The following is a 15,942-nucleotide window of genomic DNA, read 5'->3' as shown; positions in this document are numbered from 1 at the left end:
ACTAACCAACTCCCTTCTCCCTCTGATCCTCACCCCTAACAAGAACTGGACAGAGCTATAGCAGTATCAAGAGTTCTGCTCACTGTTGGTACTCAACAGATTAAAAGCCTCAGGTGAAATTTATTTGGCAGAATCATAGCCATGGACTCTGTGTCCTTATATAAAGAACAAACCTTTCTCAGGGCAGAGGAAAGGGAGTAGATTTTTAAAAAAAATAAACTTTAATTGATATTTTTTGTTTTTATAGAGTCCAAATTTCCCCATGTCCCTTACAACAAAGATTATGTTCTTGGATTTTTTTGGGGGGTGAGGCAATTGGGGTTAAGTGACTTGCCCAGGGTCACACAGCTAGTGAGTGTCAAGTATCTGAGGCCATATTTGAACTCAAGTCCTCCTGAATCCAGGGCTGGTGCTCTATCCACTGGGCCATCTAGCTACCCCCAAAGATTTTTTTTAAGGAAAGAACTAATAGCTAAAGTTTATTTAGCCCTTTAAGGTTTGCAAAGTGCTTTGTATGTGTTAACTCACTTGATCCTTACAATTCTGTGAGGTAGGGGGAAAGAAGAGGAAGGGACTAGGAATTTATTAATTGCTAACAATGTGCCAGGCACTTTGCTAAGCACTTTTCAAATATCTCAATTGATCCTCATAACAACCCTGGGAGGTAGGTGCTATTATTTACCCTTATTTTATAGAAGAATAAATTGAGGCAGACAGTGATTAAGTGACTTGCTCAGAGCTACACAGCTAGTGTCTGAGGCTGGATTTGAACCTGAATCTTCCCGACTCCAGGTCCAGTCCTTTATCCACTGTACCACCCATATGGTAAGTGCTGTTACTATCCTAATTTTATGGATAAGGAAATTGAGGCCACAGGATTTTAGATTTCAATTTGGAAGAAAATTTAGAGACTATATAGTTTAATTGCTTTATTTTATAGATGAAGAAACTGAGTCATAGAGAAGTTAACTTAATTGGCCATGGTCATAAAGATGACTATTTTCTGAGACAAGATTCAATATCAGGTATTCCTGATTTCAAGTCCCATCCTCTATATACTGGACAGATCAGTAAATTAAAAAAAAAACAATAACAACAACTCTACAGTGTTCCACACCCATAGACAAACATCACCCACCCCCACTTCTGCAAAGTAGGAGTGGGAGGTATTTTCTTTTATTTTTTTCTTTGGGGACAATGTTTGTTCTTCATAATATTACAGTGTTTATTTTTTATTGTTTTGTTGTTGTTATACTTTTCAATTTCATTGCTGTAGTCATTGGGTATGTTGTTTTGTTTTGTGTTCTGCTTCTCTTTGCATCAACTCATGTAAGACTTCTCATGTTTTCTTGTATTTACCATATTCTCTTACTGCCCAGTTCACTACTCCAACTGGTTTAGCCAATCCCCGATTGATGGATGTTTGTTTTGTTTCCTGTTCTATGTTAACACAAAAAGTACTGCTATAAATATTTTGGTGTCTATGCAAATGTGTGTGTGTGTGTGTGTGTGTGTGTGTGTGTGTGTTTGTGAATGACCTCTTTGGGGTCTATGCTTAGTAGTGGAATCTCTGGTTCAAGGGGTAAGGGTATTTTAACCACTTCTTTTGAATGATCCCAAATTGCTCTTTAGGATGGTTGCTTTAATTCACAGAAAGTGGAATCGTTTTACTAAAAAGGATTTGAAGCAGGGCCATGAGACCCCAATTGCCCTCCAGTATGTCTACTGTCTACCCTCTGTGGTCATTCAAAACTCTAGGGCTAGTCCTTTCTTTGGGTTCAGTCCTTCCCTCTGGGAGCCTTCCCTGGTCAAATATAGAAGTGATGTTTTGCCATTTTAGCATTCATCAACACATTTATAGGCTAGAGATTCCTCACCTAGAAGAAAAATAGGATTCTGAGTAAAAGGGGTACAGGGAAGATACGATATGATGGTAGATGTGGGTTGTAAAAGGTTTGCAGCTTGGGTTCTGCTAAGGATGGGGGTCAGTGGAGTGAGCGAGAGAGCGAGCGAGAGCGAGCGAGCGAGAGAGAGAGAGAGAGAGAGAGAGAGAGAGAGAGAGAGAGAGAATGAGAGAATGAGTAAGGGTAACATTGGAGATCAGTAAGATGGAGGAGCTATAGAAAAAGAACCAAGAGCTTGCTAAAGGCACCTTTTGTTGGCTTTACAATTTTGATTCATATCTGTTCTGCTGACATACTTCTGTGTTAGTTTCCCAGGACCTTCAGCATCTTCTACTTTACTGCCTCTTCTCTGTGTTTTCTCAATTATCTGATGCCCTGGAGAAACTTTTTCCCCCTTCCTAAATACATTGCTGGATATTTAGATAGCTAAACTTGGGGATCAGGAAGATCTGGATTCAAACTCTACCTCAGACATGTTGGCTTTGTGACCCTGGGTAATTCCCTTAACTTTTCAGTGCTCTAGGAAACTCTCTAAGACTATAAGTTTCACAGAAGATACTTGCCTGCTTTGGTAGAGTTAAGGGAGAGATCAGTCAACAAACAAGCATTTGCTAAGCACCTATCATGTGCCAAGCATCGTGAGACTTGGCATTATTTGATGATGTGTGGCTACAAAGAAATGGATATGAAATTCCGCACATTTATCAGAAAAGCCCATTTCAGAATATCCAACATGACACATAGTCTTTTTAGGGCAAAACTGTGAAGTTACTGTGTTTTATAATGAAAGGGCACATCTGTATGCCTGGATCTACGTTAGGAATACCCCCTAGTAATTGTCCTAGGCAATGACAGTTCCTTTCATCAAGTCTTATGGGGTATAATATGCAAGTTTCAATCTTGCCCTCAGTCATGAAAAAGTATCCTGTATGATTCATCTTTGTGCCCTCTTCAAGATCATTTAGTGGAAAAAAGCACATTCACACTTTCTTAGAGGCAAAGAAGATACCATGGTCACTGCAACATGAGGAAATTCAACTTTTGATAAATTTAGCTGCATCTACAGAAGGTAATTTGAAAAACTGACAAAAACCCCAAACCAACCATAAGTCCTAGAGTCTAATTTAAACAATCGAATTTTAAACAGCCAGGTAAGAGAGAAAAGAATATATGTGGGTGTAAGAAAGGGGATTCCCAGATGGAAATAATGACTTTTCTGAGGTACTCTGCCTACTCCCATTCTCAACTCTGCGATTTCATGTCACTAGTAGGTCATGCTTAAAGGTGAGTCCATTGTAGCATGTTTTAAATAAGACTGCAGAAAGGTGGATTTGCTTGGGTGAGTCCATTTAACAAGAACAATGACTAAAGTCTGTGAATCTGTCAGAAAAGATCTTTTTTTCCCCTGTAAAGCTCTCCAAGAAATATGGATGTTGCAAAGAATCACATTTAGGTTTAACTCCAGGAAAATCTTTCTAGCAAATACAGAAGTCTGAAAGTGGACTGGGCTGCCTTGGGAGGATGTTTGTGCTCAATGGAAGTCATGCAACCTTAAGCAAAGATTGGATGACCACTTGTCAAGTGTATTGTAGTAGAAATTCTTTGTGGGTATGGGTCTGACTAGATAGTTAGATTACCTCCAACTCTGAAAATTTGTGGTTTTGTGAAAAGCAGAGAATATTTTATTTTTCTTCTAAAAATGATCCTTTCTTCCTTTCTTTTTTTTTGTGGGGCAATGAGGGTTAAGTGACTTGCCCAGGGTCACATGGCTAGTAGGTGTTAAATGTCTGAGACCAGATTTGAACTCAGATCCTCCTGAATCTAGGGCCAGTGTTTTATCCACTGTGCCACCTAGCTACCCCAAAAGGATGCTTTCTTAATATCCTCTTAAAAGTAAGAGCCAATATTGAGATAGAGTTTAAAAGTTTTCAAAGTGTTCTACATAAATGATCACATTTGATCCTCACAATGACCCTAAAATAAAAGGCTTTTATTAGCCCTATTTCACAGACAAGGAACTGCCTGGCCTGGGGTCAGATAGTATTAAGTGCCTAGTAATATTCAGATCCAGGTCTTGCTGCCTCCAAGTCCAGCACTCTATCCACTAAACTACCTAACCCCCTTTCATTCTCAGTCCCTTCTATGTTTCTAGGAGAATTATTATTACTTTTTGAGCATTGGTTGCATTAAATGGGGTAGGTAGGTAGTGCAGTGGATTGAGTGCCAGGCCTGGAGTCAGGAAGACTCATTTTCTTGAGTTCTAATCTGGCCTCAGACACTTACTTGCTGTGTGACTCTGGGCAAATGACTTAACCCTGTCTCCTGCAGTTTCCTCATCCATAAAATGTGCTGGAAAAGGAATGGTAAACCACTCCAGTATCTTTGCCAAGAAAACCCCCAATAGGATCATGAAAAGCTGGACATAACTAAAACAACTGAACAACAATGGATTATATGACCACTGAAGTCCCTGCCAATTCTTTAATTCTAGATTTTTGTGAATGGAACTTTAACAGTTCAGGCAAGGTTTTAAAATTGTACTTAGACTTTTCTAAACTATTTTCTAGTATGTTATGAGCGATCAAATTGAACGAGTTGGTGAAATAAGGATAATAAAGATGGATCAAACATATAAAGCTTTTTCCCCCTTTATCGAAAAGTCATTTAATCTTATGTATACAGCCAGAGCAGAGAAATAGGTGGTCATTGCCTAGTGAATTCATTAAGATTCTCTAAAAGCTTCGACTATGCAGATACAATACAGTGGTGCTGGGAGAAGGGGGAGGTAGTGCACATCAGAATCAAAACACCAGGGAGAGCTAAAGATAATAACAGCACCTATTCAAGAATGATTAATACATAGTCCCCAACTTACAAATGGCCTAGACATATAAATGACAGGTAGCTGCCCTCCTTTCCCTCTCCTCTCCTCTCCTCTCCTCTCCTCTCCTCTGCTCTAGACTCTGTGTCATGCCCCTTTTCACTATAGGTTTTCAAATGGAGAATGACCTCTTAGGGATGTTATACAAGGGATTCATCTTCAGGGGAAGATTGGATTGAATTCCCTCTGAAGTAAAAAATGCAACTACCTCTGGTGAAGTTCTTGAGGAATCTGTCATTTGAGGCAGCTAGGCAGCATAGTGGATAGACTATTAGGCTTGAAGTTAGGAGGACCTGAGTTAAAATCCTGCCTTAGATATTTACTATAGGTGTGTAACAAAAACCAAACCACTTAACCTCAGTTTCCTCAACTCTAAAATCAGGAAAATAATAATACCTGTCTCGCAGGGTTGTTGTGGTGATCAAATGAGATAATATTTGTAAATTGCTAATCACATTATTTGGTGCATAGTAGGTGCTTAATAAAGGAGGAGTTCTGCTGTGTATCCTCAGCTGATTCCTGGGCACCTTCCAGCGTCCAACTAGAATGCCCAATTCTCCCCCAATCCCAGAAAAGCCCCACACAGCCCCAGCCAATGGGATGGCCGCTCTGACAGTCACATGACCGCTCTCACTAGGCTTCCAATCTTCATAATTTTGCCAGGTCCATTGTAGGCGTGGGCGAATGGTGATGAAATGAGGTGCCAGCGCCATGGCAATGGCTACAACCAGTGGGTGGAGCACTTTGAGGTTTGCGGAGCCCTAGGCCAGTGCGTGCTGAGGCATAAAAACCTCAAATAACAATTCTTTACAGTAAGTACAGGGAAGCTAAAGTGCCACACTGCAGGTTTTAGTCAGCTTGAGAGGACTGAGTACCCAAAGAAAATCCTGGTAAAAGCATCACTGGGAGGTGAAGAAGGAAGAAATTAAGGGAAAAGGGTACCAGGTAAACCACTGATTTTAATATTATTCAACCAATACTCTGAAGAAAAGAGGAGGAAACTACTTTCTTCTGTCTCCCCTCTCCTGCACCACATATTCTGTATAGCTTCTATTTCAGAGGAAGAACTTAAACTAACGTGATTAGTTCAGCAACACTGTGGTTTAATGTTCATTTTGTATGCTGGCCTGGGAACCTAACCACCATTTGTAATGGTTCCTTGGGAGAATCTATCCAGAACTCTGACAGACTGATCTCCATGCACATTTTAGGGCAATACCTCTAGGGAAATGTTGAAACTTAAGGTGTGACTGGTTAATTGTAACAAGAAATCTGCAACAGGTGTTTCTCTGGGATACACACCTATTTTATATGTTGGTGACTTAGTGCAAAAGACAATTCCCAGTTTCTAGCACTTGGCATAGTGCTTGGCACATAGTAAGCACTTAAGTGCTATTCATTCATTCATTCATTCATTCATTCATTCATTCATTCATTCATTCATTCATTCATTCATTCAAGACCACAATCCTGTGGGCCTACTCACCTGCCCAGCTTTGGCATTTTCACAAACAAAAGCTTCATAGAACCTGGGGAACTCAGGAGCATTGTCATTCACATCCAAGACCTTTATTGTGACAGAAACACTTCCAATTTGTGTGGGGTTGTCTGAAGATAAAAATACAAATAAAATATAGAAAGAATACGTTATCCAGGGAACCAGGAACAGTAACTAATTGAAGGAAGCAATGTGTTTGCTTGGTCATACTAGTTGCTACTGAATAAATGGAGGAATTACATACAGATATTATATATGACACACCTAATGTAAACCTGAACTAGAGTCAAGGAAAGAGACAATGAAAGACTGAACAAGAATCAGGGGTTTTAGAGAGAAAAAAGAGCAGACATGAGGAACAGCAGGTAGCAAGTTTATCTAAGAAAAGATCCTGAATTCTTGGCTTAGCTTTGACTTAAAATTGTAGATGTAACTAAAAAGTCAGCTTATATTTCGGGATTTATTTAAGATGATGTGCATCTAATCTGATATACATTCAAACCCTGGGTAGTTTTAGTTCTGTAACAAGTTCTGCTCTGAATTATTTTTCATTAAATTGTAAATCAATCAATATTTAGGGGTTAAAGTAAGGGCATGTCACAGGATTTGAGAAACCAAATGTATGTACAATATATGAGTTGGGCATAGCTCGGGTCCCAAATAGGTACATGCCTCTTTGGTAGAACTTACCGTTGAGGGGCAGCTAGGTGGCACAGTGGATAAAGCACCAACCCTGGATTCATGAGGACCTGAGTTCAAATCTGACCTTGGACACTTGACATTTACTAGCTGTGTGACCCTAGGCAAGTCACCTAGGCAAGTCACCTCATTGTCCCACAAAAAAGTGCTAAAAAAAGGAACTTACATTTGAAATTGAGCGTCCTAAGCATTGCTCCACTCTTGTCACTTTTGTGTCTTGCCCCCCACTCCATTTATGGCAGAATGGAAGAGAATTAACATTATGAAATCCTGAGGATGGGAGCTGATGGAAGGATGAGAAGCATCTCCCTGTAGCAATGTTGATTGAGCAAATTTCCCAGAATGCCTTCTCAGCTCACTTTTCCTTTTTTCCCTTCCACAAAGTATATCCTCTTAAAATATGTCTTCCTCTAATAATTCCATTTATCCAGCATTAGGAAGGTTCTGTGCACTTTGTCAATCCCCAGTTCCTTGGAAGAAGCAAAGTCTATATTTGTTTTCTCAAGGTGTCTTCCATTGTTCTTATATAGCAGACTAACTCTTTTATGGTAGGGTCTTTTTCTTAAACATTTGTGGTATGAACATTGAATACTCAATTATCATAAAATCATAGAGTCATCGCTCTAGAGCTAAAGGTTTCCAGGCACTATCTCATCACACTCTTCATTTTACAGATGAGGAAACTTAGGCCTAGGTATATCCAGTGATTTGCCCAAAGTTATAGAGGTGGTAAATATTAGAGGTAGGATTTGAACCTATCTCTTCTGACTTGTCAGTGCATTAATTGGCTTGAATACATCAATTTTCTTTTATAATGACAGATTTTTTGGAGGTCATCTAGTTCAACTGACACCTGACCAATCCATATGATCCAATCCAATAAATACACTTTTATTTAACACCTACCATGTGCCAGACACTGTGCTAAGTAAGTGCTGGGGAGACAATTAATGAAAATAAAGACAATACCTGCCCTCAAGGAGGTTACAATTTAAATAGGAAAAGAGAACACAAAAGGAGGCAGGAAGCAGGTGTGGAGGGGGGTGAGACCAGGTGAGGGGGGACACCAGAAGGTACAAAGCACAGGGCTTCTTGTGCCATGAAGCTGAAACCAGGTAGAGTAGCAGATGCAAAGTGAAGTGAGCTGAGAATCCAGTTTCTGCCCCTTTATAAAGGAAGGCATTGGGAAGAGTTTGGTACCCCACCCTCGTGCCTTCTAGTCAGAGTGGAGAGAAGACTAATGGACATCGGGTTAATTAAGGCTGTAGTAGCATGTTGGTGAGATTAGAAATGATGGGCTTAACCTGGGAGGGAAATCTCCTGTGGAGTTGAAACCTGATAGGGCAACAGATGCAAAGTGGAGTGAGAAAACCATTTCATTACATTTTCATGACAAATGCCATTCAGGCCTGGTTGAAGAGTGAAGCTTTGGGGAAAAGATTACCTTTCCATGTACCCTATTCCATTTATGGGGTAGCTTTAATTGTTGGCAAGTTTTTCCTGATTGTGAGCTAAAATCTGCCATGTTGAAATTCTTTTATTTTTTCTATTTCTTTTCCTGTGGGACAATGAGGGTCAAGTGACTTGCACAGGGTCACACAGCTAGTAAGTGTTGAGTGTCTGAGGCCAAATTTGAACTCAGGTCCTGCTGAATCCAGGGCTGGTGCTTTATCCACTGGGCCACCTAGCTGCCCCACATTACAATTTCTATGTATCTCTCCTAGTTCTGCAATTTGGGACCAAGCAGAACAAGTCTTAATTTATATTCCATGTGACACTCTCTCAGATAATTGAATAAAGCTAATATGTTCTCATTAAGTCTTCTCTTCTTGTCAGTTTGGTTAAATGATCTTTGTTTTGAGTCCCATCAACATCCTGGTTTTCCTCCTTTAAATTTCTTCTGGTTTGTTAATATCCTTCCCACAAAGTGAATATAAGCATCCAGATATGCTCTAACCAGGGTAGATAGAGGAAGCAGGATTTTTACCTGCCTAACTCTGAACATTATACATCTATGAATGTATCCTAAGACAGAGTAGCTTTATTACCTACGATTACTGACTCATATGGACATTTAAGTCTACAAAAATGCAATTTTATACACACAGACACACACAGACACAGACACACGTATCAATAGTTGTCTGTCTCTCCTTATCTCTATATTTGTACAATCAACGCTTTCAAATGCAAGTATAGGACTATATTTCTAATAATTTAATTTCACCTTATGTGTATCCTATCATTCCAGCCTGTCGAGGTCTTTTTATGTGTACCAATTTGGCCATGCAGAATGTTAGCTATTAGGTATTGCTTTCAGCTTCTTGGTATCTTATACATTTAATAAGCATGTCTTCTATATTTTTATCCAAGTAAATAAGAAAACTATTGAGCAAAACAGCACCATGGACAGAGCCCACTGGCATTACATTAGGCCTTCTCTTAGTTCTATGATTCCCTATATGGAAAAAGGGAGAGAATGGGAGAGGAGAGGACAACAAAATGTATATTTAACCCAGGTTCTTGAAATTTTCTCATTCTAGAATACCTATGTATACTCACTAAGAGACCCTGCCATTCTACTTACTCATTTCCATAGCCAGGACGGTGATATTATGCCATGAGATCTCCTCTCGGTCCAGGGGTCTTGCAGTCATAAGAGCCCCTGTTGTGATGTCAACATAAAAGAATCTCCCAGGGTCACTGCTCCTGTCAATTGAATATCTGTAAAATATGTATTAGAAAAATTATGATTGCCTCTGGAAGAAAATAATGCAGAGTATCCCATCATGCAAAGGACCATGCAGTATATGAAGACATGGTTCAGTGGATTCTGTAACAGAACTTAACTCAAAAGCCTATCCCTACCAAAACTGATTGAGAATTGGTTGCCCGATAATGTACAAGTTAGTTAGATCTTCAAACTTAAATTTCCTCATCTATAAAATAAGAATAATATGATAATACCATTAGCCTATGTCATAGGGACAATTCGAGGATGTCACCATAAGCCTGCTTTAAAACTAGTTGGTTCAAATGTGTTTAAAAGTGTAATAGGAATATATATATATATATATATATATATAATATAAAATTAACATAATCATTTATATATATAATTCTTTTGTGTGAGTATGTATATATAATGTGTATATATACATATATATACACATACACACAAAGGAATTATATATAAGGGATTATATTATATGCATACATACACACACACATATCCCCCTTAGAGCATCTCTTGCTGACAAAGCTTTAACCTAGAAGAATTTCTAAGGATAGGAAAGAGGATGCATTTTTGAAAGGCAGCATAGTGTATAGTGGCTAGGGTTCTGTACTTAGAGTAAGGAGAACTACCTAGGTTTGTAGTCTGCTTTTAGATGCTTATTGGCTGTGTAACTATGAGAAATCTACTTATCTGCCTTTTACCTCAGTTTCCTCATTTGTAAAATGTTGACACTTAATACTTCAACAGAGTTGTTGTGAGGAAAACATTTTTAAAACCTTGAAACATCATACAAATTAGCTATTATTATCAGTAAAGTGAGTAGGAGAGCTGCTAGGATTTTACACAGTCCCAGGGAGTTGTGTAGCTTTCTGTCTATCCATTTCAGGTTATGGCAATCTTATTCTTTGGGCTGAAAAATCAAGCTATTTGTAAACAGAGAAATTCCAAGGACGCAAGATCCAGGGACAGGGAGGGACTAGACAGATAGAAAAAAGGCTCTAGGAGTTAGGAGAGCAAGGATGAAAATTAATACCTTCTCTCTGATAAGTTGTGAGTAATGTTACTGTTTAGGGCTTTTCTTTCTAAGTTGGAAGCATTGAAATGATTATAGGGAGCTTTAAGGGAGTTATAAGTTATTTGACTTGTGGAACCTAAAAACAAAAAGAAAATAAAGATTTCTCTGTAAAATATAATACAGAAAAACAGTTAAATAAATGACTGATAGAGAATTTGAGACTTAGTGAAGGAGGTACTTAATTTGTATATAGGTATTGCTATTTCACTAAATCTTGCTCCCAATGGTATATCACTTTCTTATGCATAGAATTTTATGTTATTGATTTTTCTAGTCAGAAGATTGTCTGTTACATACAGACAGGACTCCTTTCTGACTGTGTGAAACCCCAGGATGGTCTCTTTCCAATGAGGAAAGAGTTTCCTTGGCAACTATCTTATTCACTTCAATTAACCCCTTTTCTCTCCTATTCTCCGAAGACTTCCTATTTAATCACATGTTAGTTGTTTATAACCATTTATAAAGTGTTTCTAATGCCCTCATGAAAATGTTGAAATAAGTCATGTGTGGCAGAGAAGCTCCTTTGTCTTTGAAAAAAAAAAAAACCTTCCTTGCCTTGAAAGACACAGAAAGAAGGTAGAGGCAGAGCCAACCACCCTCTCCACCATGCATAGATAGCCAATAGCCCCCGAACTCAGATTGACATATTCTGGTGGAGTCACCATTACAACACTGGTCTGAGCCTCTACTTGCTATGACTGAGATAGCATTGGAGTTAAGATCCAGAGGCAGGGATACACGTTACCATTGGAACTATAGGCAATTGGGGCTGGGAGGGTGAATTGAATTTGGCACAGATTCCAGGGTGCTTGGACCATGAATTTCTGGAAACCATATCTTGGTGAAATGGGAGGAAGGCAAATCTGCTCCTACCACAATATTACCATGTTGTAGTAGACTGAAGTCTCTCACCTATGAAAACTGGCCCTAGGCTGATAACTTCTGCTCCTAATACTTTTACCAAATGAGAAAAATGGAGTTATTTTGTTTTGGGGAAAAAATTGGGAGGATCATATTTTAACAATCATATTATTTATTTTCTTTGTATAATAAAATGTATGTGGTTAGAATAGAAAAGGCCTGTGAAATGACATGAAAATTGGAGTAAATTAAATTGAAGGAAATCAAACTGATATTTCTTTAATTTTAATATTTTACTGACATATTCCATCTTCATTCCCCTAGATAGATCAATATAGAATTGAAGAGAACTTGGGGTGAGGGGAGGAAGGAGTCATCAACTTTATATAGTCTGAGCACTCTCTGGTCCACAGAAGGGAAAAGTCCATCCATGTGCACTGATACCCTCTGACGTAATTAATGAGATAGGGGCTTGAGGTAATTTCATAGTGACCAAAGGATACTGTGTTTCCTAGGCAGTTAACTAATTAATTACTTACAAAACAACTTATTTCTCTGTAAGTTGTAGAAAGCAGGGGGAAGAGCCATGTGTGAATGGATATCGCTTTGGTAGCACCAAATAGAGTAGATAGCATACACTGCATATCAAATTTAATAATCCTGGCTAATTAAAAAATAGTATTTTTTTCACTTGTCTAGACAACACCATACAGGGCAGGATCATATGCTAATCAATGCTTTGAGTTATAGATATGTAGGAACATCACAATCAATTACTCTATAAATTCATGAATATGGATTTCAGAAAGCTGTCAAAATTGTAGGGACAGTTTCTACAGGAAAAGAAATAGTCTCTGAAGTTTTAGCCCTAAAACAGTCGTTTTAAAATTGGTGACAGACTTTTCAGGCAATATTGTTCAAAAATAAAATAAAACAAAGAATCTACCCACCCCAACACACACACATACCCCCACCAAAAATACCACCACCATTTTCAGGCTTGCTCTTCCTAGGATTCTTAATTGGTTCTCTGAAAGCTAACATTAGGTGAAATGAAATGTGATTATAATTGGTTCCAGAGGAACAATGCTACATATAGGTCTTTGGCATTTTGTGACTTTTCATTAGGGGTTGTTATCAAGTAATAATGATGCTATTACTAAAAGATGTGTGTATGAGGAAACTTCGTATGGAATATATCTCTAATAGAAAAGGACTAAATGTCAAAATCTGATTAGAATGAATAATTTAACCAAGTGTTACTGATAGGAACCCTTTTTACAGAGTCCTGTCATTCATCATTAGAATTCCTCTCCTAGCTCCTACATGGATTATTGGTGAGGTGAGTGCAAGTAGAGAAGTCTAATTCAGAACTAATTTTCAAGAGGCAAAAGAATGAATGAACAAATATTATAAGGACTGAAGGAGAAGAATATTTTGATACAAATGGGAAATGAACTAAATGAGGCATCTTTGTGTGACTTGTGTAAGCTTCTATCTATTCTCTGTTATAATTCCTAACATGTAATAGAGAGGCAGCATGGAATAGTTTGGTAGCTCTCAAAGGACAGTCCAGGGACCTCTCAGAGTCCCTGAGATACTTTCAAATGGTCCACAAAGTCAAAACATTTTTCATAAGAATACTAACATAGAATATGATACATATCAATAGATATAATACAATAAACCAAAATTCTTCATGGGAGGGGTATTCAATGCATTTTGAGAATGTGAAGGGATCCTGAGACCAAAGATTTCGAGAACCACTGGTGTAGTGGATAGAAGGACTGAACTTGGGGTCAAGAAGCCTTAGATTCAAGTCCCACCTCTGACATGACAGTAAGTAAATCACCAAACTACTTCGTGCTCCTGGGAACTCTCTATGATGGTAAGTTAAAGAAAAGTTGCAAGTCTGCATTCATAGAAGGGGTTCACACACTGGGAGTTCCCTACACTGATAAAAACACAAGTTCAGACTACCTCTCCCCACCCTATATGCCCCTAAAAGTGCAAAATAGGTATAATATTTGGATGCCAAACTGGATTAATAGAATACCCATCATCTTTACTTTATATCACTTTCATTTACTTAGCTGTGGATTGCCCCTGAGGAAAGTATTGATATACTATGCATGAGTACTTGGAGTTCATGCATAGAACAAACGTGGGATTCAAAAGGCAGTCTCAGCTACTTGGCAACCAAAATAGGCCCATTTACTAGTGAACAAACAGTTTTGTGCTTGTTGGAAAACCTTCAGGCATTATCCAAACTGTCAGAAGCAAACAAACATGTATTTTGTTCATATTTTGATGAGCCTGCTTAACACTAAACATATAATATTTTATTTTGCCATGCATATAAAAGTTCTCCAATGAACCTAGTTTGAAAAGTTCATGCAATTAAAAAAAATGACTGGCCCTTTAACTCAACATTTTAAATGCTGGTGAGATGTTGATGCTGCATGATTTGAGATTCATTTTTAGTATGAAATTACATATCTACAAATACACATACATATATACATATATATTACATATCTACACATATAGAGATTATGCGTGTCTCTTTACGCAAAGCACGTAAAGAATAAAAAATGAGATGACTAAGAAGTTAGAAAACAATGAAAAATGTTCTGGAAGAAAATAATACTTTTAACAAGGAAGGAAGAAATGCCATAAAGGTTCCAGAGGAAAATTCTGCTCCCTCCAAATGTAAATTCTAGCAAAAATCAATCCTAGCCAACTCCTGATCATCCTGGAGGCTATACTCCACTTGTCTGACTTCTGTTCTGGTCAGGGCCACTGGGAGGCAGTGGAAGCTAGAGCTGGTTACAGGTCATCTGCTTCAGGCAGCTGTTCCCTCCCTCCTGCATTATGCTGAGTTAGGTTGAAGTTGCAACAATTTGATGTAATCGAGAGCTCCCTTTCTTTCTGTTGATTGTGCCTATAGAGGGCTATCTTCCTCTCTAAAACATGGGGATAGTAAAGAACTAGTTCTGAGACTGTGATATCAACTAAGGAAATTTTCCTTTTTTTTCTGGGCCGCATTTTACCAATAGGACCAATTTTGTGCAAAGTTTGTAGAATTCATGCCTCATTCCTACCACACCCCTGTCAATGGCACTGTAAGGAAAGATACTATTTAGAATTTACTATGATCTTTTGATTAGCATATAAGCATTCTTAATCAAGCAATCTGTGGATAGATTTTCCAGGGTTTATGAATTTCAATGGAAACATTTTCATATATTTATTACATATTTACGTATTGTGTATTTATTTACTTTCAATAACCTCTAAGTGAAATTTATTATTTTCTTTAATTATTTTAAAACATTATTTTGGAAGGGGGTCTCAGAATAGGCTTTGGTAGACTTCCAAAGCTGTCCATGACACGCAAAAAAAATGATTAAGAACCTTTGGATTAGTGGGAGAACCTTTTTATTGAGAGTAGTACTTTGTTAAGAGCTATTTGTCTTACTTGTGCTCATTACATTGTCATATAATGGAGTATTTTTCCAATTTGACAATGGGAGAGTACAAAGGCAGAAGCTGAGACTATGGGCATCTTATGATCCCATATTGTTTTTCTTTTCAAACTGAGATCTCCCTAACTCTCCCAGGCTGAAAGCACAGGGGCTACTCACAGTAGATCTGACCAATGATCAGCATGGGAGCATTGCAGCACGCTGTTTCCAGTTTGTCAGTTCAGTGATTCTTGTTTCCAATATGTATCAATTCAGTGATTTAGTGATCTGTTGGCCCCTCCCTCCCAGAAGGCTTGCCATCTTGATGCTGAACTGAGTGAACACTCCAGCAGCATAGGCCAGAAATCCTGAGCTCAACTGATCTGCCAGCTTCAGCCTCTCCAGTAGCTGAGATTATAGACATTCATCCCCACACCTGGCCTAGTTTCCATTTTCCAAGTGAACCTTTCAGAATTGGAATAGGACTCTTTTTAAAAAAAAATAAGAGTCTGTAAAATCTATTCTACAAAGTTATTTTAGTATCATTTAAGTGACTCATTGAAATGTATTTATTGTCATCTAACATTGACATGGGAACTATTTGTATTTTTATTTGCTTGTAATTGTCTCTATCTTGGTGATGACAGTGGAATTTTTTCTCTCTCCCTCAAATTTCCCTTTTTTGTTAGAAGACATAAGAAGAACATAATGGCTAACCCGTTGTCACCGTTTAAAAGTTAGTTGCCTTCTGAAAGCTAAAAAAGTAAAGCTTATACAAAACTGAGAACTGAGGATGAATTTCCTGCAAAGAGAGGGGTGC

General features: G+C 38.2%; 1 protein-coding gene across 1 annotated transcript in view; it reads right to left on the bottom strand.

The window, feature by feature from the left end:
- CDH20 (cadherin 20) overlaps positions 1-15,942 on the bottom strand; it is a 289,089-nt gene that overhangs the window by 21,760 nt on the left and 251,387 nt on the right. Inside the window, exons 9-10 of the mRNA XM_043978187.1 lie at positions 9,570-9,706; positions 6,272-6,393 (exon numbers count right to left, since the gene is read on the bottom strand). Coding sequence (XP_043834122.1) covers positions 6,272-6,393; positions 9,570-9,706 — 259 coding nt within the window. The remainder of the gene's footprint in view (positions 1-6,271; positions 6,394-9,569; positions 9,707-15,942) is intronic.

Source organism: Dromiciops gliroides, chromosome 1 (assembly GCF_019393635.1).
Source record: "Dromiciops gliroides isolate mDroGli1 chromosome 1, mDroGli1.pri, whole genome shotgun sequence".
Classification (NCBI taxonomy): domain Eukaryota; kingdom Metazoa; phylum Chordata; class Mammalia; order Microbiotheria; family Microbiotheriidae; genus Dromiciops; species Dromiciops gliroides.
The sequence above is the reverse complement of the archived record's forward strand: the minus strand, read 5'-3'. Positions and strand labels throughout refer to the sequence as shown.